We start from the raw sequence: 25,232 nt of genomic DNA on the forward strand, positions 1-25,232 counted from the left end.
ACTCATAAAAGAAAATTAAATTTTCATGCGTGTTTCTTCCCCTCTGCAAGAAAATGAAGGCTTATAGGATTCAAATTCGCCTGTCTGAGTTGTTTGCAGAGTATGTTCATATGATACTTGCTAACATAACACAAGATTTGGTTTTAAAAGAGAACCGATATCAGAGGTGCTTTTCAGAAATAAAGATCTGGACCATCAAAGTCTCAATTTCTGTGTTTTTGGCAGGAACAGCCACAGGGGACGAATTTCTCTTTGATCAGACAGTATCTGTCAGTGTTTCCTTTGCTGTGACTGGCCCCAGGGTCTGCATGTGGAGTGTTCTTAGGCTTGGTGCTGAGCTGCTTGTCTTGAAGGACCTGAGGCTGTGAGGGGAGACTGATTTGGATTCTCTTGAGCATGTACCATTCTACCTCCAGTTGTGACTCTCAGACCTAGGCCATGTAGAGGTGTACTAAATGGTACACACAGAGTCCGAGAAAAAAGCAGCACCTCCTCCTGCAGTTTCAATTGATTAAAGATTTGGCAGGTCAAATTATTAAAAGTTTTATTATGTTAAAACATAAAAACACTCAAACAAGCAGAAATACACAACATAGCAGAATGCAAAATTCTGATGGATTTTAAGTTAAACATGAGATTTCAATAGACAAAGGTCCATCTAGTTAAGGCTATGGTTTTTCCAGTTGTCATGTATGGATGTGAGAGTTGGACTATAAAAAAGCTGAGTGCCAAATAGATGATGCTTTTGAACTGTGGTGCTGGAGAAGACTCTTGAGAGTCCTTTGGACTGCAAGGAGATCCAACCAGTCCATTCTAAAGGAGATCAGTCCTGAGTGTTCATTGGAAGGATGGATGCTGAAGCTGAAACTCCAATACTTTGACCACATGATGTGAAGAGCTGACTCATTGGGAAAGACCCTGATGCTGGGAAAGATTGAGGGCAGGAGGAGAAGGGGATGACAGAGGATGAGATGGTTGGATGGCATCGCCAACTCAATGGACATGAGTTTGGGTGAACTCCAGGAGTTGGTGATGGACAGGGAGGCCTGGCGTGCTGCAGTCCATGGGGTCGCAAAGAGCTGGACACAGCTGAGCGACTGAACTGAGCTGAGATTTGAAAACAATATTGAGATTAGATCAGTGACTCCAGGCCCCTGTGAATACAGACTTAGTGGCTTTGGCCAGTAGAAGGCTATTTCAATTGGGAAATTTTAGAAGTACTGTGATGTACACCAAGATGTCAGAAACCAGATCATTTGAATAGTGACGACATTTCTTCGTCTCCTAAAGAGTTCTGGAGTGAGCCTGTGCAGAATACTTTGGAGCCAAGAAAGTTGTTGCCATGTTTTTGAAATGCTGGCTTTCTGAAGGAGACGAGGAAGTGACATAAAGGTTGCTGAGAGATCCAGACTGGTTTAGGAGATGTCACCAATGAACTTTTAATAAATGATCTCTGTAGAGAAAAATCTGTGACTCTGAGCTCTTTGTAGACTGAAGAGGCAAAAACATTGTTCTAGAATTAACCCATTTCTCCTGGAAGTAGAGAATAAGTCACTTCTTTACAGAGGGTGTCCTCGTGGTAAATATCACAGACACTGGGCTTTCCTCTCCCTCAAACCTGGAGTGGATGCCAGAGTTAGCCAGCTGTCTGTGCTCCCATGCAGAAAACGGGCCAAGGATGAGGATGGAAGGCGTTAGTAGTGGATTTGTGTTTGCCTTCTTCTATTTCCCTCTATATTTTTCCTTTCCAACCCCCACTCCCTGTGGACCGTCTCCAGTGGAATGGGAAACTGGTACCCTACACTAGGGACTCAGGGAAATGACCTGGGTCTCCACCAGCCCTGAGATTCCCTCTGATGATACATGAAAGCTTTTGGCTAAGGAGGCATTTAGGGAAATAAGCAACTACCTAAAATGTAAACACATTTAGATCCTACTGTTCACTGGCACTTTACTGAATTTACACAAAAGGATGACCTAGAAATAAGCAGAGGGAAGCTGTGTGACCTTTAGATGCATATCACATATGCATAATTGATTCTTCAGAAGGTTAAATACCCTTGGCATATGTGTGGTTAGTGATATGCCTGTGATAGGTTGATAATCATTATGGCAGTGGCTTTGTTTTACGTAATTCTAAGGTAAATGTCACACTTCTTCTTTGGAGATTCCAGGACTGGTATTCAGAAGAGCATCTGTTTCTCAGCAGATGACTGGGTAGGAGCTACTCTTTCCCAAACAGAAGGACTGTTCATGCCGCTAGTATACTGGGCTGTATGGGGCACCGACTGCCACTGAATCCTCTTTGGAATCGAGATGCAATTACATATTGAGGACAACCGCTAAGTATAAACAGAAAGGGCCAAACGCCTGACTTTTTTTTTTTTATGCTTTGTATTTGAGGGGTATTTCCAAGGAGAATCAACTATCCTGAACACACCGTAGTCCTTAATTGAAATGCACAGATCAGGCAATTGGTTGAATCCTTTAGTGGCTTTTTTCAGAAGCTTATTGTAGCTCTGAAACATGGATCTTTTCTTGTGTTCATAAGCAGTTGTAAAGATGCTAAGGAGATTAATAAAAGAAGCAAGTCACTAAAATTATATAGAATGAAATACCATAATACACGCCCTAAGAATATAGAATGAAATACCATAGTACATGCCCTATGAATTGGAAAAATAACAGGCCATATGTTGCACAAGGCAAAAATAATGTAACTGAGAATGATTATTACAGAAGTTCAAGTTGTAGCCGTCTTCTCCTGGAAGGATGGAAATACAGTTTGATTGGCGCTCACAGGGGTTTTCACTAGATGAATGAGCCATGGGTGTTTAGTGTTGTTTGTAAATACCGTTATAAATCTTTTTTTAGATGTGTTATATTCCCTAACTGTTAAAAATGGAAAAGACAAAACAACAGAACGCAGTGAAGGGAAAGCACAAATTAAGTAAAACAATGAACAATATAATAGAGTAATCGTAATAAAAGTTGGTGGACCTCAGGCTGGTGTACGTATCTTCTTAAATGTATGCTCTGTGCAAGACACAACCATAAAGAACAAGTCCCTACAAGGACCAAAAGTAGAAAGATGAGAAAAGGTATACCTGGTAAATACCACCGAAAGCAAGCTAATGTGGCTATTTAAATCGTGAGCGGGGCTTTCCAGGCGGCTCAGTGTAAAGAATCCGCGTGCCACGCAGGAGACGCTGGTTTGATCCGAGGAGCCTGGCGGCTAGAGTCCGCGGGGTCGCAGAGTTGGACACGACTGAGCGCGTAAACAGCGACGGAAACCACGGGAGACCGGCTGTTAGCACCGGATGGAACGTTGCTTCTCCGTCCCGGCTCCTTCCGCCGTCCCTCCTCTGAGCTGATCACCCAGGCGTCCGCTCTGACCTCCCAGGACTTCTGATAGTTATCCCCACCTACTTTTGTCTTACTCCTAGCTAATCAGGTTTCAAGCCCAGGATCTTCACTTTCTCATCCCTCATAGTGCTTATCTGTGCACCACTGATTTGGCGCTTATCATACTCTGTGTTTTAATGTTTTTGATATCCATGCATTTCTCTAATTAAGTTGTAACATCCTGAAGCTAGAGACTGTAACTTGAAGTGAAGTCGCTCAGTCATGTCCGACTCTTTGAGACCCCATGCACTGTAGCCTACTATGCTCCTCCGTCCATGGGATTCTCCAGGCAAGAGTACTGGAGTGGGTTGCCATTTCCTTCTCCAGAAGATCTTCCTGACCCAGGGATGGAACCCAGGTCTCCCGCTCTGTAGGCAGCTGCTTTACTGTCTGAGCCACAGGGGACATCCATAGAGACTATAGCTTATTCATCTTTTAACGTCTTCTGTCAGCTCTCCCTAGGACCTGCCATATGGTAGAACCTTGTCGCCTGGTATATCGTAGAAAGTCAGTACTTTCTTATAGTAGAAAGTCAACACGCCACTGGTCCACTGAAAAATGACTTCTGAGAAACACATTAAAAGCTCTTTCAGGACGTTTGAGTGCTTTGCCAACGCAGTGAATTTACATTTTCTAAGCAAGTTCTCAGCCAGAGTTTTAGAATGGAGGGAGGAAGAGGTGCTAATGCTCAGAGGTACCAAGGCCTGTGCAGAGCTGGCGAGACCAAGGCCGTCGCCTCGGCAGGACGGCGCCCCCCGGGACCCAGCTGGGAACCCCCGTGGGCGCATGGCTGATCCTCAAGGGCAGGGATGGCATCTGTCAGTAAAATACTTTTTTGCCTCTGCACCTCGAACAAGGTCCAGCACATAGTACACCATCAACAGATGCTTCTGTAAAGTGTGAGAAAAGTAAATAGTGGTCTTGGATAATTTAATTCACTGCTCTGGGCTCAAAGCATGTACCCGTAAAGGGTTCCCAGTGTGATGTAAGCTCCGGTTCTCTGCACAGGGAGAGGGTGGCTGGGCAGGTGGAGGGGGGCAGCCTGGCCCAGGCAGGATGGGGGTGTTAGCACGTGGATTTCCACTCTGGGCTGAGGGCTGATTGGAGGACAGCTGAGGAGCGTGCGTTCGGTTCTGCCAGCTATTGGGGTCTATGGAAACTTGCAACAGGTGTTTTAACAAGACGGGAAAGCCCGTGGAGTAGATCTTCATTGCTTGTCCTGCTGGCCCCCCAGACGTAGCTGGAATTCCCCTTCTCTCATTGCATACGACAAATGATGTCTGCTGCAAACCTCTTTTAAACATCCTAGTTTTTGAATAAGCAATACTGAAACATACGGTATAAAATTCAAAGGAATATGACAAAAATAAGTATTCTTACCACCTCTGCCCATAGTTACCCTCCCTAAAGACATCTACAGTTACCATTTATCCCACTGAGTTTCAGATAAACACAAACGCTTCCTATTTGGGGATACAGGTAAACGTTTATGGGCTTCCCAGGTGGCTCAGTGGTAAAGAATCCGCCTGCCAGTGCAGGAAACGCTGGAGACATGGGTTTGATCACTGGGACGGGAAGATCCCCTGGAGTAGGAAGTGCAACCTACTCCAGTATTCTTGCCTGGGAAGATCCCATGGACAGAGGAGCCTGGTGGGCTACAGTCTATGGGATTGCAAAGAGTCAGACACAACTAATCAGACATGCATGCATAGATATGCAGGATCATATGGGCTTATATATTTTCTGTCAAATAACATATTAAACAAAATCATGATTTTTTCATTTAACAACGTATGCTGTAGTTCTTTCCATTTTTCTTTTTCTTATCTTTAAAATCCCAGCCTCTAATATTGTCTGAGACACTGACAGTGTTCAACTATAGTTTCATGAACCAATGAATGAGTGATTTCATAATTGTCTCTAATTCATTCTGAACCTGAAATTCACCCACCAACACATTTTCTACATGCCTTAGCTTAAACATCATCTCCAAATTGCATCTTTTTGTCTGTAAACATCCCTCTCATTTAATCTCAAAAACTTTGAACCTTCCCTGAATATTGCCTTTTAGACTCTCCTTCAGGAGTTATCTCTAAGTACTTGATGGTTGTGTCCTGTTTGTTTTATTGCTTTACTATTCTTATTTGTTAATATAGCAGCTATAAGATGTGAATGATACTCTTTTTAAATTAATTTTTGTTGGAGTATAACTGTTTTACAGTGCTGTGTTGGTTTCTGCTGTTCAGTGAAATCAGTCAGTTATATGTATACATCCATCCCCTCTTTTCTGGATTTCCTTCCCATTTAGGTCACCACAGAGCCTTGAGTAGGGCTCCCTGTGCTGTACCTTAGGGTCTTGTTAGCTATCTATTTTATCCACAGTAGTGTCTGTACGTAAAGAGTGAATGATCCTCCTAAGAATGGTTTTATTGAGTACTTATTTGTGCCAGATATTATACTAACATTTCTCACGAATCCCGAGAACACACTTGTAAAGTAAGCAACAGTATCACTCTGGCAGCCCACCAGTCAGCGCCCCCACCCGCCGGATCCACGGATCAGCGCCCCAACCCACCCAATCCACCCATCAGCGCCCTCACCCACCCGCCCGATCCACGGATCAGTGCCCCAACCCACCCAATCCACCCATCAGCGCCCTCACCCACCCGCCCGATCCACGGATCAGTGCCCTCACCCACCCGCCCGATCCACGGATCAGCGCCCTCACCCACCCGCCCGATCCACGGATCAGCGCCCTCACCCACCCGCCCGATCCACGGATCAGCGCCCAGCTGCTCATAGCTGTAAAGCTCTTTCTGCCTCACCCTTTATCGCCTCCCTTATTTTGTACTGCCCTGCCCACTTCCTTCCTTCCTAGAATCACCAACCACGTAAAATACTGACACTCATCCTTGTCTCAGAGTCTGCTTTTAGGGAAATCAAACCTGAGGCCACTGAGGTTTAGAATGTGAACAATCTGTTTCTCAATTGGCAGATTCAACCAGAATCCATGCTCAGAAACCCCAACCCTTACTGCTACCTGCATGGTGAACGCCTCAGAGCAGGTTAAGAAATACTCTGTTCTCTCCATGGTGGGTTTCAGAATGCAAGCCGGAGTTGACGCTACACACATACTTAGGCAGGTCAGTGCTGTTTCACGTTCTGGGTGTCTCCTTGCTACCCCAGCACATCAGGATATATGCTTTAGGTACCGGTAGCTGAATATATATGCCCATCGTTCCTTACTGTGACGTTCTCACGCTTCTTTACCTGCTGACTGTCTTCTCCTTGGTGGTCTGCAGATAGCAACTTCATCCTCGCCAACGCCCAGGTGGCCAAGGGTTTCCCCATTGTCTACTGTTCGGATGGCTTCTGTGAGCTCGCTGGATTTGCCCGAACAGAAGTCATGCAGAAGAGCTGCAGCTGCAAATTCTTATTCGGAGTTGAAACCAATGAGCAACTGATGCTTCAAATAGAAAAGTCCTTGGAGGAAAAGACAGAATTCAAAGGAGAAATTATGTTCTATAAGAAGAATGGTGAGTTGAACTCCTTTGTTGGCGGCTCCTTGGACAGTGGTGAAACATCACCTTCTTTCAACTGCCATTGATGTGATTGCTCCATAACTCCCATTAAGGCTTAATGATCTTAGCAGCATAAACTACATGAAAATTTAGAAAATTTATAGTTACACAAAATCAACATATTAACTGAGTTAATATATATTAAAATAGAGTGTATTACTATTATGTTGTGGTCATGCTTAAGATATATATCAGATATGATTATTGTTAATATATATTAACAGATGATCTTCTATCCAGACATAGTTTTCCATCTTAACACTTAAAGAATAGAGTCACTAGGGACAGAGATTCAAATGTCTGCTAGCATAAAAATTAAAGGACACGAGCGTAGGTATTTTCTTTTCCAATTTCCTGACCATGAAGCCTTTCTCACCAGTCTCAAATTCTGGAGACAAAGTGAGAAGCACACGGTGTCTCAGGGTGGGAGCAAATTTGCCTGGATTCGAAACTGCCACTGGGGAAACACCAAATATTCTTTATGGGTGTGGCTTTGTGACTGTCTCCTAAATGAAAAACTGTCTAGGGATGGGTATGGCTTCTAGTCCCTTCTGCGTGGGACTAGCTATCATTATCCTGTGGTAGGAGCAGTGAATCCAGGCGGTGGCGTATTGGAGGAAAGCTCAATCAAAACTGAGAGCAAACCACGTCTTTGCAGTTTCCAGAATTCTCTTTCTTCAATAGGTTTCCTTTGAGTGCCATAGCCCCCTGAGTTTTACTTAGCTGGGCACACGACTGTCAAGCGAAAGAATATGTTCCCCAGCCTTCCTTGCAGCTAGCCTGGCATGTGACAGGGTTCCTGCCAACGACGTGAAAGAGGAATGACTCGTGCACTATCAGAGCAAACGCCCTAAAAAATGAAATTGTTTGTCCTCTAGTTTTTCTTCTCCTTCCCTGTGGTGCTGTGGACTGGATCATGTCTCTTTAAATTTCATATATCAAAGCCCTAATCCTGTAAAGCAATCATCAATCAATTAGAAAGAAATATGTTTTAAAAAAGCCCTAATCCCTAACGTGGCTGTAGAGATAGGGCCTTTAAAGATATAATTAAGGTTAAGTGAGGTTGTAAGGATGGGGTCTTAGTCCAACATGACTGGCGTCCTTATATGGAAAGGAAGAGACGTCAGGAATGTGTAGAGGAAAAGTCGTGCAGGAACCCAGCCGTAAGCTAGCTGTCTACAAGTCAAGGAGAGAGGCCTCACCTTGATCTGGGAAGTCCAGCCTCTGTCTGGAACTATGAGAAAATAAAGATTTGTTGTTAAGGCACCCCGTTTGTGGTATTTTGTTATGACAGTCCCAGTAAGCTCCTACGTAAGGGTCGGGATGTTCAGGCAAGGCTGGAGAGCCAGGGTTAATTGTTTGTCAATTAACAAACAATTTGATACTTAGTGTTGGGGTCATTTTTAGGAGGAGATTTTGGAACCTGAACGTGGACCTTCATCCCCTTTTCAAAGTGATTTATCCTTGGAGGACATTCCTCGAGGGTGTGATTTTGGATGCACAGTAGTCATGAAGTTTTGGCGAGCACTCCTCTGGGAGGAGTGCTGCTGCTGCTGCTGCTGCTAAGTCGCTTCGGTCGCGTCCAACTCTGTGCAACCCCATAGACAGAGGCCCACCAGGCTCCGCCGTCCCTGGGATTCTCCAGGCAAGAACACTGGAGTGGGTTGCCATTTCCTTCTTCAATGCAGGAAAGTGAAAAGTGAAAGTGAGGTCGCTCAGTCATATCTGACTCTTAGCAACCCCATGGACTGTAGCTTACCAGGCTCCTCTGTCCATGGGACTTTCCAGGAAAAAGTACTGGAGTGGGGTGCCATTGCCTTCTCCTCTGGGAGGAGTAGGACATCCAATTCTCTGGCACCAGGAAGAAGGTTCAGACCATTGTGTGCTTCTCAGTGTCAGTAGATAAGGACTGCATTGCAAATATGATAAAGCAGAAGCCTTCTAGCTGCCTCTAACAATCCTTGGAGAGAGGGCCTGAGATCAAAGAAAGTGGAAGCCATCCCTGAGACTGCAGACTGGTAGGGAGTGATAAAACTGCCATCCGGAGAACAAACGGAAAAGGAAGTATCTGCTGAAGTATCTGCTGACTGCAGACTTGTCCTTCTTAGATGCTGCTGCTGCTGCTAAGTCGCTTCAGTCGTGTCCGACTCTTAGCGACCCCACGGACTGCAGCCCACCAGGCTCCTCCGTCCACGTGATTCTCCAGGCAAGAGTACTGGAGTGGGGTGCCATTGCCTTCTCCAGTAGGTGCTTGTAATGGTCTGTGCAAATCCATTTGTGTTTCTTCCTTTTTACGCCTTCTCACAATATCCGAATGGGGCACCTCTGAGAAAGGTTTAGGCTGAGGAGGAGCCGTCGGCAAGGCCGGAAGACGGAGAGCCTAGAGGCCAGGTGGGAGTGAACCCCAGCAGGGTTTCCTGAAGCTGCTTCTTATAAAAACGCCCACTGCTCTCGGACCTCTTTGGATGCAACACTTTAAAGGACCAAGAAAGAATAAAGGTTTTACAAGTTAAAGAATAATTAAGAAGGATAGCTAGTTTCACAGAGAAACATAATACACAAAATTTTCTTTGGCTAACATCGAGCCGTATTTTACATGTTTACGTGCAGGAGTTAACATTGCTCATTCTTGTCCTCCCTCTAAATTTCCTGGTTTCTCCCTGTGTACCAGAAACAGTGCCACTAAGATGTCTTCTCATAAAGCTGCCCCCTTTGGTTCTGCTGATACACAAAAGGCATCCACCATGGCTGATCAAATGTGTGGGTGTGCTAACACAGGGAGACCATTTTGTCAAGTTGGTGCTTATCCTCTCCTTGTTTCTTTTGATATCAGAGATGCTTATACCTGTGTGCTTCCCTCCTTTTCGTACATACAGCATACTTTGCGGCCTGTTCTATAACTTCAGAACAATATCCTTTACACTGGTGTGTACCTTGCAGAACAACACATGCTGAATGGCAGTCACTCATTCTTTTCTACAGCACTACATCCTGTGGATCCATCACAGGACTATGTAGCATTACATAGTAGGATGTCATATAGCTCCATCCTGGTCAGTTACAGCATTACATCCTATGGATCCATAGGACTGTGCAGTATCACATACTATGACGTCATATGCATCCATCCTGGTCAGTTACAGCATGACATCATTTGGGTCCATCATAGGACTGTGCAGTGTCACATACTATGACGTCATATGCATCCATCCTGCTCTCTCACAGGTGTCCGTCGCGTGGCTCCATCGCAGTGTCACTTGGTCAATTCAGTAAACCCCTGTGGGATGTCTGTGTTCACTCTAGAGCGTGAGCTCGTTTCTTTGCTCTTTCTCTCTCTCTCTTTGAAGTGCTGCTGTTGTGATCTGGAAAGTTTTGGGTTTTTTTCAAGTTATCTTTATGTGAGATGTTTATATTATACAGTCCTGCTTTTTAGTTTGTTCCTCGTTTCCTATCATAGGAACTGTTATATCGGTGTCCCCAGGAGTCCCTTCCCCCTGCTCTTCTCCCCACTAGCTACTTGAAAGGAATGTACTATCAGTACCACTTAACGTTAAATCTGCAGGACACGCAGCACTCACGGTCTGCTTCTCGTGCTGTCTGCGTGCCTCCCCCTTCCTGTCTCCCAGTTACATCTCCATTTCAGAGCATTCTTTCTTCACTCAGTCTTAATGCTACAGTGAAATATGCTTCAGTTCAGTTCAGTCGCTCAGTCGAGTCCGACTCTTTGTGACCCCAAGAATCACAGCACGCCAGGCCTCCCTGTCCATCACCAACTCCCGGAGCTCACCCAAACTCATGTCCATCGAGTCGGTGATGCCATCTAGCCATCTCATTCTCTGTCATCCCCTTCTCCTCCTGCCCCCAACCTTTCCCAGCATCAGACTCTTTTCCAGTGAGTCAACTCGTCGCATGAGGTGGCCAAAGTATTGCAGTTTCAGCTTTAGCATCAGTCCTTCCAATGAACACCCAGGATTGGTCTCCTTTAGAATGGACTGGTTGGATCTCTTTGCAGTCCAAGGGACTCTCAAGAGTCTTCTCCAGCACCACAGTTCAAAAGCATCAATTCTTTGGTGATCAGCTTTCTTCACAGTCCAACTTTCACATCTATACATGACCACTGGAAAAACCATAGCCTTGACTAGACGGACCTTTGTTGGCAAAGTAATGTCTCTGCTTTTTAATATGATATCAAGGTTGGTCATAACTTTCCTTCCAAGGAGTAAGCATCTTTTAATTTCATGGCTGCAATCAGCATCCACAGTGATTTTGGAGCCCAAAAAACTAAAGTCTGACACTGTTTCCACTGCTTCCCCATCTATTTCCCATGAAGTGATGGGACCAGATGCCATGATCTTTGTTTTCTGAATGTTGAGCTTCAAGCCAAACTTTTCACTCTTCTCTTTCACTTTCATCAAGAGGCTTTTTAGTTCCTCCTCACTTTCTGCCATAAGGGTGGTGTCATCTGCATGTCTGAGATTATTGATATTTCTCCCAGCAATCTTGATTCCAGCTTGTGCTTCTTCCAGCCCAGCGTTCCTCATGATGTACTCTGCATATAAGTTAAATAAGCAGGGTGACAATATACAACCTTGACGCACTCCTTTTCCTATTGGAACCAGTCTGTTGTTCCATATCCAGTTCTAACTGTTGCTTCCTGACCTGCATACAGGTTTCTCAAGAGGCAGGTCAGGTCTGGTATTCCCATCTCTTTCAGAATGTTCCACAGTTTATTGTGATCCACACAGTCAAAGGCTTTGGCATAGTCAATGAAGCAGAAATAGATGTTTTTCTGGAACTCTCTTGCTTTCTCCATGATCCAGCGGATGTTGGCAATTTGATCTCTGGTGCCTCTGCCTTTTCTAAAACCTGCTTGAACATCTGGGAGTTCACGGTTCACATATTGCTGAAGCCTGGCTTGGAGAATTTTGAGCATGACTTTACTAGCGTGTGAGATGAGTGCAATTGTGCAGTAGTTTGAGCATTCTTTGGCATTGCCTTTCTTTGGGATTGGAATGAAGACTGACCTTTTCCAGTCCTGTGGCCACTGCTGAGTTTTCCAAATTTGCTGGCATATTGAGTGCAGCACTTTCACAGCATCATCTTTCAGGATTTGAAATAGCTCAACTGGAATTCCATCACCACCACTAGCTTTGTTCGTCGTGATGCTTTCTAAGGCCCACTTGACTTCACATTCCAAGATGTCTGGTTCCAGGTGAGTGATCACGCCATCGTGATTATCTTCATCGTGAAGATCTTTTTTGTACAGTTCTTCTGTGTATTCTTGCCACCTCTTCTTAATATCTTCTGCTTCTGTTAGGTCCATACCATTTCTGTCCTTTATCGAGCCCATCTTTGCATGAAATGTTCCCTTGTAATCTCTAATTTTCTTGAAAAGATCTCTTGTTTTTCGTATTCTGTTGTTTTCCTCTATTTCTTTGCATTGATCACTGAGGAAGGCTTTCTTATCTCTCCTTGCTGTTCTTTGGAACTCTGCTTTCAGATGCTTATATCTTTCCTTTTCTCCTTTGCTTTTCACTTCTCTTCTTTTCACAGCTATTTGTAAGGCCTCCTCAGACAGCCATTTTGCTTTTTTGCATTTCTTTTCCATGGGGATGGTCTTGGTCCGTGTCTCCTGTACAATGTCATGAACCTCTGTCCAGAGTTCATCAGGCACTCTATCTATCAGACCTAGTCCCTTAAATCTATTTCTCACTTCCACTGTATAATCATAAGGGATTTGATTTAGGTCATATCTGAATGGTCTAGTGGTTTTCCCTACTTTCTTCAATTTAAGTCTGAATTTGGCAATAAGAAGTTCATGATCTGACCCTTATGGCAAAAAGTGAAGAGGAACTCAAAGGCCTCTTGATGAAAGTAAAAGAGGAGAGTGAAAAGGTTGGCTTGAAGCTGAACATTCAGAAAACGAAGATCATGTCCTCTGGTCCCATCACTTCATGGGAAATAGATGGAAAAACAGTGGAAACAGTGTCAGACTTTAATTTTTGGGGGCTCCAAAATCACTGCAGATGCTGACTGCAGCCAGGAAATTAAAAGACGCTTACTCCTTGGAAGGAAAGTTATGACCAACCTAGATAGCATATTAAAAAGCAGAGACATTACTTTGCCAACCAAGGTCCATCTAGTCAAGGCTATGGTTTTTCCCGTGGTCATGTATGGATGCAGCACTTTCACAGCATCATCTTTCAGGATATGCTTAATGATCACCATATATTCTGTCCTAAAGTTTTTCTGATCATGTCTTGGTTATCAGAAGCTTATTCTCTGAGCCATCTCAGGAAGAGCTCATGGGAACTGTTTCCCTGAACTCTTGCATGTTAATAACAGTGTGACTGTGGTCTTTAGTATTTGTAGACCAGTTTGCTGAGAATCAAACCTTCCATTTGTGTTTTATTCACTTTACCATCTCAATTGTGTTTATTCTCATGGACTGGCATAGAGTATTGTTTTACTCTAAAACTGCTGCTGATTAAGTGAGTTGTGGTTTTGTCCTGGATGTTCAAGTAATTATTCAATTATCTCATTTCACTTCCTGTCATTTGTTTCTTCATTTATTTTACTCTAATAGTTGTACTAGAATGTATCTTGGCATAGGCTAGGGTCAGCGTACCACTTCTGTGAAGAATCAGAGAGTAAGTATTATGGATATTATGCATTTTACAGTCCATACAGCCTGTGTTGCAAGTACACATCTATGTCATCATAGTCTGAAAACAACCCTAGAAAATACGTAAATGAATACGTGTTACTGTCTTCCAATAAAGATTTTATTTACAAAAACAGGAAGTGGGCTAGATTTAGCCTACATCCAGGTTACTGATACCTGGTACAGAATTTTGGGGGTCAGATTCTTTTCTCTTGATGTGTGATATGCCCTGTAGTGTCTAAGTCCCTTTCACTTGGGAAATTTTTCTGGGATTTTAATCATCACTGGTCTGTCTTCTTGCTTTGATTTTCCTCTTTACAATTACTTATTACATGTGTGTTGGATCCTTGCCTGTCCTCTGAACATATTATTTTCTTTCTCGTTTTATTTTTTCTTTTGTACTGTTTTTACTTGTGCAGTATACTTTCTTTCCTTTCCTTTTGTGGTATATCTATTCACACTGTATTTCTTCAAGTCTTCAGTTATTTGTCTTTCATTTATAGCCTCCCCTGAGCTCAGTTAGCTCATATTATTTCTATCCTTCTTTTGCCTACCATCTTAGTTAGGGCTTCCATCACAACCCACAGACCTGGTTTCCTAAACAAAAGAAATGTATTTTCTTACAATTCTGGAGGCCAGAAGCCACGAACAAGGTGCTGGATAGGTTGGTTTCTTCTGCAGCCTCTTTCCTTGGCCTGGAGACGCCCGTTTCCGCCTCCCTCTGTCTTCCTGTGGTCTTCCCTTTGTGTGTTTTTGTTCCGATCTCTTCTTACAAGGACACCAGTCAGATTGGAGCCCACCTTATGACTTCAGTTTAAGTTAGCTATGTCTTTACAGACCCTATCTCCAAATACAGTCATGTTTTAAGATAATGGGGATCAGGGCTTCAACATATGGATTTTGAAGGCACAGAATTCATCGCCTAGTAATTTCATTCCTGAGCTTTTCTAAATCAGGGTGTGCTATCCATGCTTTTGTTTCACGCATGCCATGCACTGATTCAGTTGTTTTCCTTAATTATCTTTTACTTTTGAAATAGTTACGCTTTGTGTGCTTATGGAATATTCTGGGGCGTCTTGACTTTCTGTGGCAATGAATGAAATGGCATCCCATTCCAGTCTTCTTGCCTGGAGAATCCCAAGGACAGAGGAGCCTGGCGGGCTATGGTCCCTGGGGTCACAAAGAGTCAGACGTGACCGAGTGGCTCTCACTCGCTCTGACTTTCTGTGTCTGTATTCAGATAAGTCTGTCTCTGCCTCTTCTTCCATCCCATTCCACTGTCATGCTGGAATAAGACGTGTCCTTCTCATCTCTAAGAATATTGGAAATAGAGGTGTGCCGGGAAAACATTCCTAAATCGACGGCTCCTTTGCCATTCCCCCAGAGTTTCTGATTCAATGCCTTCCCCATCTAAGTGCGATTTTTGCTACTTTCTGAGATAGGTCTGCTTTCCTAGTCGGGGCCTCTTTCACAATGTTATTAGAACTGTTTCCTTTCTTCACCCTGAATTTCCTGCTCTGACCAAGTTGAGCTCAGGTTCCAACAGTTTATCCTCAGTATATTAATAGTTCTATACCTTGGTGAATTCTATACTTCCAACAAAAATTTTCTGCTGAATTTTCTGAAAGCTCTGAATGCTCAGACAACTCCAACACCATGCTATCTCTCTGTAACCAAGTTTTTACTCAACTTCAAATTGGGGACTAGGAAGCTCTCTGCTAGTTTTAATTGTCTTCAGATCTGTGTGTGGAACCCTCTACTTCCAGAGGATTTCTGCTTTGGAGAGCAGATACCTGTTGACAGGTTATGAGGTCCCATGCTCTGGAGCTATTACGTGCCTTCTTTTTTACCTTCTTTTTTTTCTTTCTCATAAAGCTGCTTTTCCGGCAAGGGTCAAGCTTCTTGGCTGGTATTGCCCATCATCCTGTATTCTAAGGTTTATGAGGACACACTGTCGTATATATATTTTGAGGATTTCTGATTTTACTATCTTAGTTACTGTAATTTTGTGAAAGGATTGGGGATATTTCAAAACCAATGTTTCCATTGCCACTGCTGTATTTTTAAAAAATCTCTTTAGCTAAAGTATAATTGCTTCTGGTATGTAAGCTCATTTTTTTTTTTTTAAATCATTTCTTTCTCCTTTCTTTCCATCTAAATTTCCGCTTGCATGGTTGGAATGTGAGGCGCCTATCTGAACTCGAGGCATGGTATAGAAAGGGTCCCGCTAACGCCTTGTACGTCCATTTCACGCCTGGCCCATCTGTCTGATGCTCTCTCTTCAGTGTTTCCAGCTGGACTTCGTGGCTGGTGGTGAGCCCTACATGACCTCACCCTCCCTTGGCTCTTGAAACCGCGGTAGGTCTCTCTCTATTCTTGCCTCCCCTCTCATCGTCACGAATCAAGGCCTTCATCATTGTTCAACATTGCGAGGCTTGGGAGGCCTACAGACACTTCAGGCGAGCCCACCCATCCTTCACACGTGGAAGCAAATGGAGCCTCCGAGCACACATCCTTGAAACTGTCTTGTTTCCTCAAAAGTAGGCATCTTAGCCACTTTCATATTGGCAGAGAGATAGCCTGACAATCAGCTTATCTCGAGAGTCCTAAAGAGGAGGTAAATGGTCTCTCTGCCTTCAGTGTTTACAAAAAACTGTCAGAACACTATTGGACATAAGATTGTCTACAAGGATACATTGTACAACAAGGGGAATACAGCCAATATTTTGCAATAACTGTAAGTGGAAAGTAACCTTCAAAATGTATTTAAAAAACAAAACTTTAATCAAAGAAAAAATAAAACAATAAGAAAACTTTCAGACACCACTTCTCCCAGGTTCAAACTGTGGAAACACACAGAGAGATTAACTCTGCCTCTTCTACTTCCTCACAATCCCTCCAGCTGAGGATGGACCGGCTGGGAGGTTATGTTGTCTTCACCTTCTTCCAGACTTTGAGCTTCTTGGCTAAATGTTAATGGTGCAAAATTACATCATCTCTGTGTCATGGAGGATCATCATGCTTGAATCTACAAACCCCAACCTTAAGATGTGTATCTTAGCATATCTTCTCTGCAGAAAGCTTATCTTTCAGGCCTATTTTATATTAAGTAGACCCAACAGGAAGAGAAATGCTACAAGAGAACAAAGATTTGAGAAGAAAATTAAAATGATACAGTTAATTTTGCAAACATATTATCCTGATATATTAGTCTGCTAGGGCTATCATAACAAAGTACCACAGAATGAGGGGCTTAAACAACAGAAGCTGTCTAGAATTCTGAGATCAAGGGGTCAGCTGGGGTGCTTTCTCCTGAGGATGACGAGGAAGGATCTGTCCCCTGCTCCCCCTTAGCTCCTGGAGGTTTCCTGGCACTTTGGTGTTCTTTACCCTGTAGAAGCATCACCCTGATCTCTGCTCTCATCTCCGCACACTATTCTCCCTGTGTGGGTAGCTGTGTCCAGATTTCCCCATCTTAACATGACATCAGTCTCATTGGATCAGGGCCCATCCTAATGACTTCATCTTGTCTCCATAATAATGCTGCATTCAAAGAAGGTTACATTTTGAGATATTGTGGGTTAGAATTCTAACTTATTCTTTTGGGAGGGCAAAATTCAGCCTATAACATGTGGCTATATTTACATTAAGCAGATGAGAATTTAAGCCACTTGCCTAAGATTGTGAGTAAAGAAACTAGATTGTATAAAAATCCTCTAACTCAAAATTGGGGGTACTTCTGACATTTAATGGAGTCAGGGGTGTGGATATATTGTAATGAGTGGGATGGCCTTGCCACTGAAGCATTGCCCGGTGTTGGACTTGGCTTTCTCTTGTTTCCTTCTTTCTTCCTTCCTGGTTCCTACCTTCCCTCCCCCCCCCTCCCTGCCTTCTCTACCTCCTTCCCGACTTCCCTCATTTTTCTCTCTCTCTTTCTTTCTAAGTTTTATTGAGGTATAACTGGAAGACAAAACATTTCAAATGTTTCGTGTATATATCTCGATGAGTTTGGATATTTGCATATACTTATGATATCACCACCACGACCAAGGTACTAAACAGATCCATCACCTCTAAAAATTTCCTGTGTTCTTTTCTGGTTTCTTGTTATTTGTTTTGTTTTTTTGTGGCAAGGACGCTTAACATGAGGTCTGTCCTCTTAACCTTATGCTAAATGAAGTGCATCTGTTATGGCCCCCTTCTATGATGTATCTCAAGTAGCCCAGCTTAAAGAAGCAGAGACTGAAATGGCCACTGGCAGGGGCTGAGAGCAGGGGTGAGTGCAGAACTGTTGCTCAATGAACGTAGTCTCAGCTAAGCATGAAGAGTAAATCGCAAGGGTCTGCTGTACAACACACTGCCTGCATTTCTTAACACAGTTCTGTGCACTGCCTGACTTTCCAGTGCCCCGCCAGGCTGCCAGGAAGTCAAACCCGGGTTGCTAATGACCTGAACTAGGAACTTAACACACAGTGTGTTTGTGGAAGGCTTTAATTTTCTATTGAATTTCAAAGAATAAAACCATAGTGTAATGTGAGAAGATCGAGTTTTATCTTGTTCTGAAATCACCATTTCAGAAGACTTTGTCAGTGACTCACAATACTTGTCACAGACACAGTACATCTGCATGGGCTTTGTACTTTGAGCCATTGCATTCCCAGTGATTCCACGTATTGGTCCAACTTCTTGATGACATCTTCTGCTGTAGTCAGTCATTCCTGCGCATTTTATGTTGAGGTGCCTATTATTTTATCAGGGACAACTTCACTTTTATTTATGTTATATTACTGTTAATGATATAGACTGTCACTTTTCTGAAAATAATGTGTATTATTGGTAGGCAGGTTTTTTTTTTTTTTTTCAGTTCTAAATAGAAAAGAGGGAAATATAAGAGTTTGATACAGAAGGGAATCTTAAACCTGACGGAGTTGTGGAAAACTCTCTTAATTCTGACTCATGTCACCTTCAAGATTTGTCATTCATTTCCATATACCTACTGAAATACAGTGTCAGACTTTATTTTGGGGGGCTCCAAAATCACTGCGGATGCTGATTGCAGCCATGAAATTAAAAGATGCTTACTCCTTGGAAAGGAAAGTTATGACCAACCTAGACAGCATATTATAAAGCAGAGACGTTACTTTGCCAACAAAGGTCCATCTAGTCAAGGTTATGGTTTTTCCAGTGGTCATGTATGGATGTGAGAGTTGGACTATGAAGAAAGCTGATCGCCAAAGAATTGATGCTTTTGAACTGTGGTGCTGGAGAAGACTCTTGAGAGTCCCTTGGACTGCAAGGAGATCCAACCAGTCCATCCTAAAGGAGATCAATCCTGGATGTTCATTGGAAGGACTGGTGCTGAAGCTGAAACTGCAATACTTTGGCCACCTCATGCGACGAGTTGACTCACTGGAAAAGACTCTGATGCTGGGAGGGATTGGGGGCGGGAGGAGAAGGGGATGACAGAGAATGAGATGGCTGATGGCATCACCAACTCGGTGGACATGCGTTTGAGTGAACTCCGGGAGTCAGTGATGGACAGGGAGGCCTGGCGTGCTGTGATTCGTGGGGTTGCAAGGAGTCGGACACGACTGAGCGACTGAACTGAATTGAACTGAACATTTTTCTTTAGGTTGACTCTGTTATTTTTACTCAAATTGCAAGCAAAATAAAATTAAATCACTGCTCTCGATGGAAAACAGGGATCTCTAGCTCAAACAGAAGGCAATCGTAAATAAATATACTTTATTTTTATTTAAGTTCAATATACTATTATTAAAGATTTAACATTAATAAAAACGATACACAAAATCTAAGTGATATTTAATTCATTATGTTTCGCCACACAGCACCCATGCTATCTCATTGAATGTTTCTAACAAGACTTGGAAGTGAGCATGAGTCACATCGCGTTTGCAGATGCAGAGCCTGTGAGGCAGAGAGGGGGCGTGAGCGCGACGCGTGCGCTCACCTTGCCGCTGCCCCAGCAGTTCTCCACGGCCCACTCTTTGCCCGCTGATGCCCTTCGCATTTCTTGAGCTGACTTCCACATGCCGTAGTGAAATGTCTGGAAAGATTAATGCCAAGAAGAGGAGAGTTCCGGCCAACGGCACAGGAAGACCCTGCCCTCACCTCCTTCTGTGGACACATCAGATCGCTAGCCACGTGTGGATCGTTTCCCTCTGAAAGAGGTCTGAAAGCCACATGAAAGGTTAACAGGGCCACAGTGAGCTGGGTAGGAAATGTAGAGCCATGATCTCAGCAAGTCCCTACCCCGACACAGTGACCCACAGCACGGAGGGACCTCAGGAATCCAGCACTTCTCCTGGAGGAATGAAGGGTTAGGGCCCCACATCAGACACCCTGGCCCCTGGGAACGCCACCAGAGAGATGAGCCCCAAAATGCCTGGCTAAGAAAACTGACAGAGGGCATGTCCAAGGGACCCAAAGTGCTGTAACAAACTGAGGTTTCCTTGTTAAAGAACTCACATACAATCTCACACACCCCAAGACCCAGTGAAAAAACAGCAGTTTGCGAAGCATTTAGGCTATGTGAAGGAGACTCATCTGCTAACGTGAAAGCCTCTGCTGAAGGGCTGGGAGCAGGTGACACTCTCCCTGGAGACGGAGGCGCTGACCGACGCCATCATTACACTCTCCACCTGCCCCAGGAGCACACTTCTTGCCACTTTACGAAGCACAGTCCTACTGCCTTGCTGAAGTCAGAGAACTTGGGCAGCTGCAACACCACGCTGCTTCCTGGATGGGCTTAGCGAGCATGAACCATCAGTGCATTCTCTCCCTCCCATCCTGAAGCCAGCAAGCCATTCTCCTGCTGCGTCGCTAAAACCCACAGGCGTGTGCAGTCCCGACAGCCCCACTGTCTTTCTGAAGCTGGCAAGTGTGTCCCACCCACATACATTCCAGCTGCCCTGCTAAAGCCACTGTGTCCACACGAGGACACCCCTTGATCCCCTGGCCCTGGTGGCCGGGGGGGCTGGAGTTACCGACTTCCACAGGACTATAACAACTGTTTGCGGCAGGCCACCACCCCCAGGGAACTGCACAAACATAACCCGTCTTTCTGTGAAGAAAACACTTATTTACTTGTCCTGGAGCTTTAGCTTGAGAGACTGGCTTCGGGTTTCCCCCACACCTAGGATCTAAGGAAATGCTCCCAGGGAATTAAGCAGTGAGAGGTCACCGTGTCACACTCCCACAGCCTCAATGAGACTACAGCTCAATGAGACCTTACAGAAAAGAGCTTGCACACTCGCCTGGGGCCCTGACGTGTAACTTTCGCCCGTGTGACACCTCCAGATGTGCTTTGGAGGCCAATAGTGATCACAGCTGCGGTCCCACAATTCCTATGCACACGTGTATACTTTAAAAGCTGCTGCTTGAGGCTTTGTTTTCTAAGCAGCCTGAAACTAGGTGCTAAGTGAGAGTCCTCCCTTTGGGACACCGACATGTCTTGGCATAATCTCCACAAAGGAGATACATCAAGGCTCAATCAGATGATTTAGACAATCACAGAAATGTGACAGACAAAAGAGCTAAGGCAAGTTTAAATAAAGTAATCTTCACAAGTCCACCCCTTTAAGACTGGGATAGTTAACAGTTTTGCCTAATGCATAAAAATAAGAACAGAAGGTCAGGTAGAATGAAGAAACTGAGAAGTATGTGTCAAACAAAATTATAAGCAAAATCTCAGAAAAAAGATTTTGATTCTATGAAGATGAGTAATCTACTTGATAAAGAATTCAAAGTGCTGATCATAAAGATGCTCACAAGCTCAGAAGAAGAATGGGTGAACACAGTGAGAACTTCAACACAGAGACAGAAAATATAAGAAAGAACCAAACAGAAGTCACAAAGCTGAAGAGTACGGTAACTGAACTGGAAAATACACTGGAAGGGTTCAGCAGCAGACTGTGATGCAGAAGAGAATCGATGGACAAAATAATGAATCTCACCCACACAGAGCAGCAAAAAGACAAAACACAGGAAACAACGAAGATGAGAGACTTACACGGCAACATCGAGTAGAGTAATACTCACATTATGGGAGTCCCAGAGAAGAGATAGAGAAAAAGTATCTATTTGGAAAAACAATGGCTGAAAATTTCCGGAGCCTAGAAAAGGAAACAAACTTCCAGGTCCAGCCAGCCACATCCCCAAAAAGATGGACCCAGAGAAATCCACACTAAAACATACTATAACTAGAATGTCAGAAGTTACAGATAAAGAGAAAATCTTACAAACAGCAAGAAGCAAATTAATTGTTACAAATAACGGACCCCATATGACTATCAACAGACTTCAGCAGAAATTTTTCAGGGCAAAAGGGAGGGTATGACATATTCAAAGTGTGAAAGGGGAAAACGTCCAACTTAGAATATTCTGTCCATCACGTTTATCCTTCAGGACTGAAGGAGAGAGAAAGACTGTCCTCGCCAAGCAAAAGCTAAACGAGTTCCTCACAACTAAGGGAGGCCTGGTGTGCTGTGATTCATGGGGTCGCAAAGAGTCGGACACGACTGAGCGACTGAACTGAACTGAACTGAAGCCATCCTTACAAGAAATGTTAAAGGGCATCTTTTAAGCTGAAAAGAAATTGGCGTTAGTTAATAACAAGAAGACACTTGAAAGTAAAAATCTCACAGGAGAAGGCAAATATATAGTAAAGGTAGGGGAGTAATCCCTTATAAAACCTCTATGAATGTTAAAAGACAAAAGGAGGAAAACTAATTAAAACTATAGTAATTTGTTAAGAGATGAATAAAACAAAACTTGTAAAATGTGATAGTGAAAGCATAAAGCGGGGGAGGAGTAAAAATGAAGAATTTTGGAATGCCTTGTAAGTTGCCATCAACTTAAAATGGACTGTTATATATATACGCTGTTATATGTAAACCTAATGGCAATCACAGAGCAAAAACCTATAGTAAATACACAAAAAGAAATCAGAACGGAATCTAGACATAGCACTAAGGAAAGCCACCAAATCACACGGGAAGTGAAAACGGGAAGAAGAAATGAACAGAGAGGAAGGACAAAACAGCCAGAAAATAACTGACAAAATGGCGCTAAGCGCACACCCTATTTCTTTACATGTGAACAAACAAAATTCTCCAGTCAGAATGCATCGAGGGGCTGAACGGGTAAGAGTAAGACCCAGCTGCAGACTGTGCACTGGAGGCCCACTTCAGAAGCAATGAAACTCATACACTGAAAGTGAAGGTGTGGGAAAAGATACTCCACAGAAATGGAAGCACAAAGAAAGCTTGCATAGCTCTCTTCATAACAGACAGAAAGGTTAAAAAAAAGTGTCATAAAAGACAAAGAGAAGCAGTACATAATGATGAAGAGGTAAATCCAGCATGAAGATAAAACATTTATAAATGTAAATACCCACATAGAAGCACCAAAATATATAAAGCAAATGTTAACAGACCTAAAGAGAGACAGAAATAAAATTTAGCAGGAAGCTTTAACACCTGACTTACATCAGTTTATAGATCACTCAGAAGAAAATCAATGAGGAAGCATGGCCTTAAACAGCACGTTAGACTAGATGCAGTGAATACTTATACACAGAACATTCCAGCCAAAAGCAGCGGAACACATACATTTCACTTCTCAAATGCCCAGAGAACACTCTCAGGATAGATCACAATACAGTATCACAAAGTCTCAATAAACTCAAGAAGATTGAAATTATATTAATCATCTCTTTTGACTACAGTGGTGTGTAATGAGAAATCAATTACAAGAAAAAAACTGGAAAAATATAAATAGTGGAGATTGAACATCGTGTTACTGAACAGCTACTGAGACATAGAAGAAATTGCAGGAGAAAGCAAAATGCCTAGGGAAAATGAAAACTGAAATATGACATACCAAAATCTATGGGATACAGCAAACGCAGTTCTAAGAGGGAAGTTCATAGCCATACAGGCCTCCCTCAGGAAACAAGAAAAATCTCAAATAAACTAAGTTTACACCTAACGGAAGTAGAAAGAGAAGAAGTTAAGCCCAAAATTAGTAGAAGAAAGGAAATAATAGAATGGAAACGAGTGAAATAGGGACTAAAAAGACGAATGGAAAGATCAATGAAAATAAATAAGAGCTGATTCCTTGAAAGAATAAACTTAAGTTGGCAAAGTTTCAGATGGAATCACCAAGGCGGGAAAAGAGAGCGGATTCAACCACACTCCTACTCACAGGCCGGTGGAGGCCAAACTTCGCTGAGCGTTCCTGTCTGTAGGTGGCTTAGAACCTAGTGGCTGGACGCAGCAGCAACCACATCTTACAGTACCGTGGGTCAGGGATCCAAGCCGGGCTTGACTGAGTGCCTCCCCTCCCGCGTGCGGTCAGCCGGGCCTGGCTGGTAGGTGTCCAGACGGGAGGTACGCTGCTCTGCGGGGTCTTGGATGGCGTCCCCCAGGTCTGGCGTCTTGAACGTGGGGGATCAGCTGTGACAGAGGATGGAAGTGCCTGCCCGTAGCCTCCTTAACCCGGCGGCCTCTGGGTAGTCTAGGGTCCCATGAAGCAGGCAGAAGCTGAAGACCTTTCATGATCTATTTTAGGAAATCACCTAGCACAGCGGCTTCCATCCCAAACCGGTACTCTGGATGGGGCAGACACAAGGGCACCCAGATTCGCGAGGGGTCACCTAGACCCAAACTTTTCATGGGAAGTGTGCCCCAAAGATTTTTACTGTTTTATTTTTAAAATTTTATTGGAATATAGTTGATTTGTGATGTTATATCAGAACAGTATGGAGGTTTCTCAACAAAACTAAAATTACACCTACCATATGATACCCCAATCCCACTCCTGAGCACATATCCAGAGAAAAACATAATTTGAAGAGATACTTGAATCCCAATGTGAATTGCAGCCACATTTTTAAAACGCCACTTCTAGATTTGTAGAAATGCACTTGTGTGTGTGTGTGTGTGGCAAGAAGACATTTAATTTCATTTTTATTTTAAAAATTAATTGGTTTACTTTAATTGGAGGATAATTACTTTACAATATTGTGGTGGTTCTTGCCATCCATGACATGAATCGGCCACGGGTGCACATGTGTCCACGCACCCTGAACACCTCCCACCTGCCTCCCCACCCCATCCCTCTGGGTTGTCCCAGAGCACTGGCTTTGGGTTCCTTGCTTCATGCGTCAAACGTGCATTGGTCTCTATTTCACATGTGGTGATATACATGTTTCAATGCTATTCTCTCAAATCATTCCACCTCCCCTTCTCCCAGAGTCCAAAGTCTGTTCTTCACATCTGTGTCTGTTCTGCTGGCTTGCATATAGGATTGTTGTTACTGCGCTTCTAAATTCCATATATATGCATTAATACACTGTATTGGCGTTTCTCTTTCTGACTTACTTCACTCTGTACAATAGGCTCCAGTTTTATCCACCTCATTAGAACTGATTCAAATGTGCTCTTTTTTATAGTTGAGTATGGCTGGATGGCCTCACCGACTCGATGGACATGAGTTTGAGTGAACTCCGGGAGTTGGTGATGGACAGGGAGGCCTGGCGTGCTGTGATTCATGGGGTC

At 43.6% G+C, this 25,232-nt stretch overlaps 1 protein-coding gene across 1 annotated transcript in view; it reads left to right on the top strand.

Annotated features, from left to right (window-relative positions):
* The window catches only part of KCNH8 (potassium voltage-gated channel subfamily H member 8), a 495,092-nt gene that overhangs the window by 177,136 nt on the left and 292,724 nt on the right, over window positions 1-25,232 (top strand). The window contains exon 2 of the mRNA XM_088834824.1: window positions 6,708-6,941. Within this exon, the coding sequence (XP_088690950.1) occupies window positions 6,708-6,941 (234 nt within the window). The remainder of the gene's footprint in view (window positions 1-6,707; window positions 6,942-25,232) is intronic.

The sequence above is a fragment of the Moschus berezovskii genome, chromosome 1, assembly GCF_049115385.1.
Source record: "Moschus berezovskii isolate FMDL1 chromosome 1, NW_MosBer_1.0, whole genome shotgun sequence".
Taxonomy (NCBI): domain Eukaryota; kingdom Metazoa; phylum Chordata; class Mammalia; order Artiodactyla; family Moschidae; genus Moschus; species Moschus berezovskii.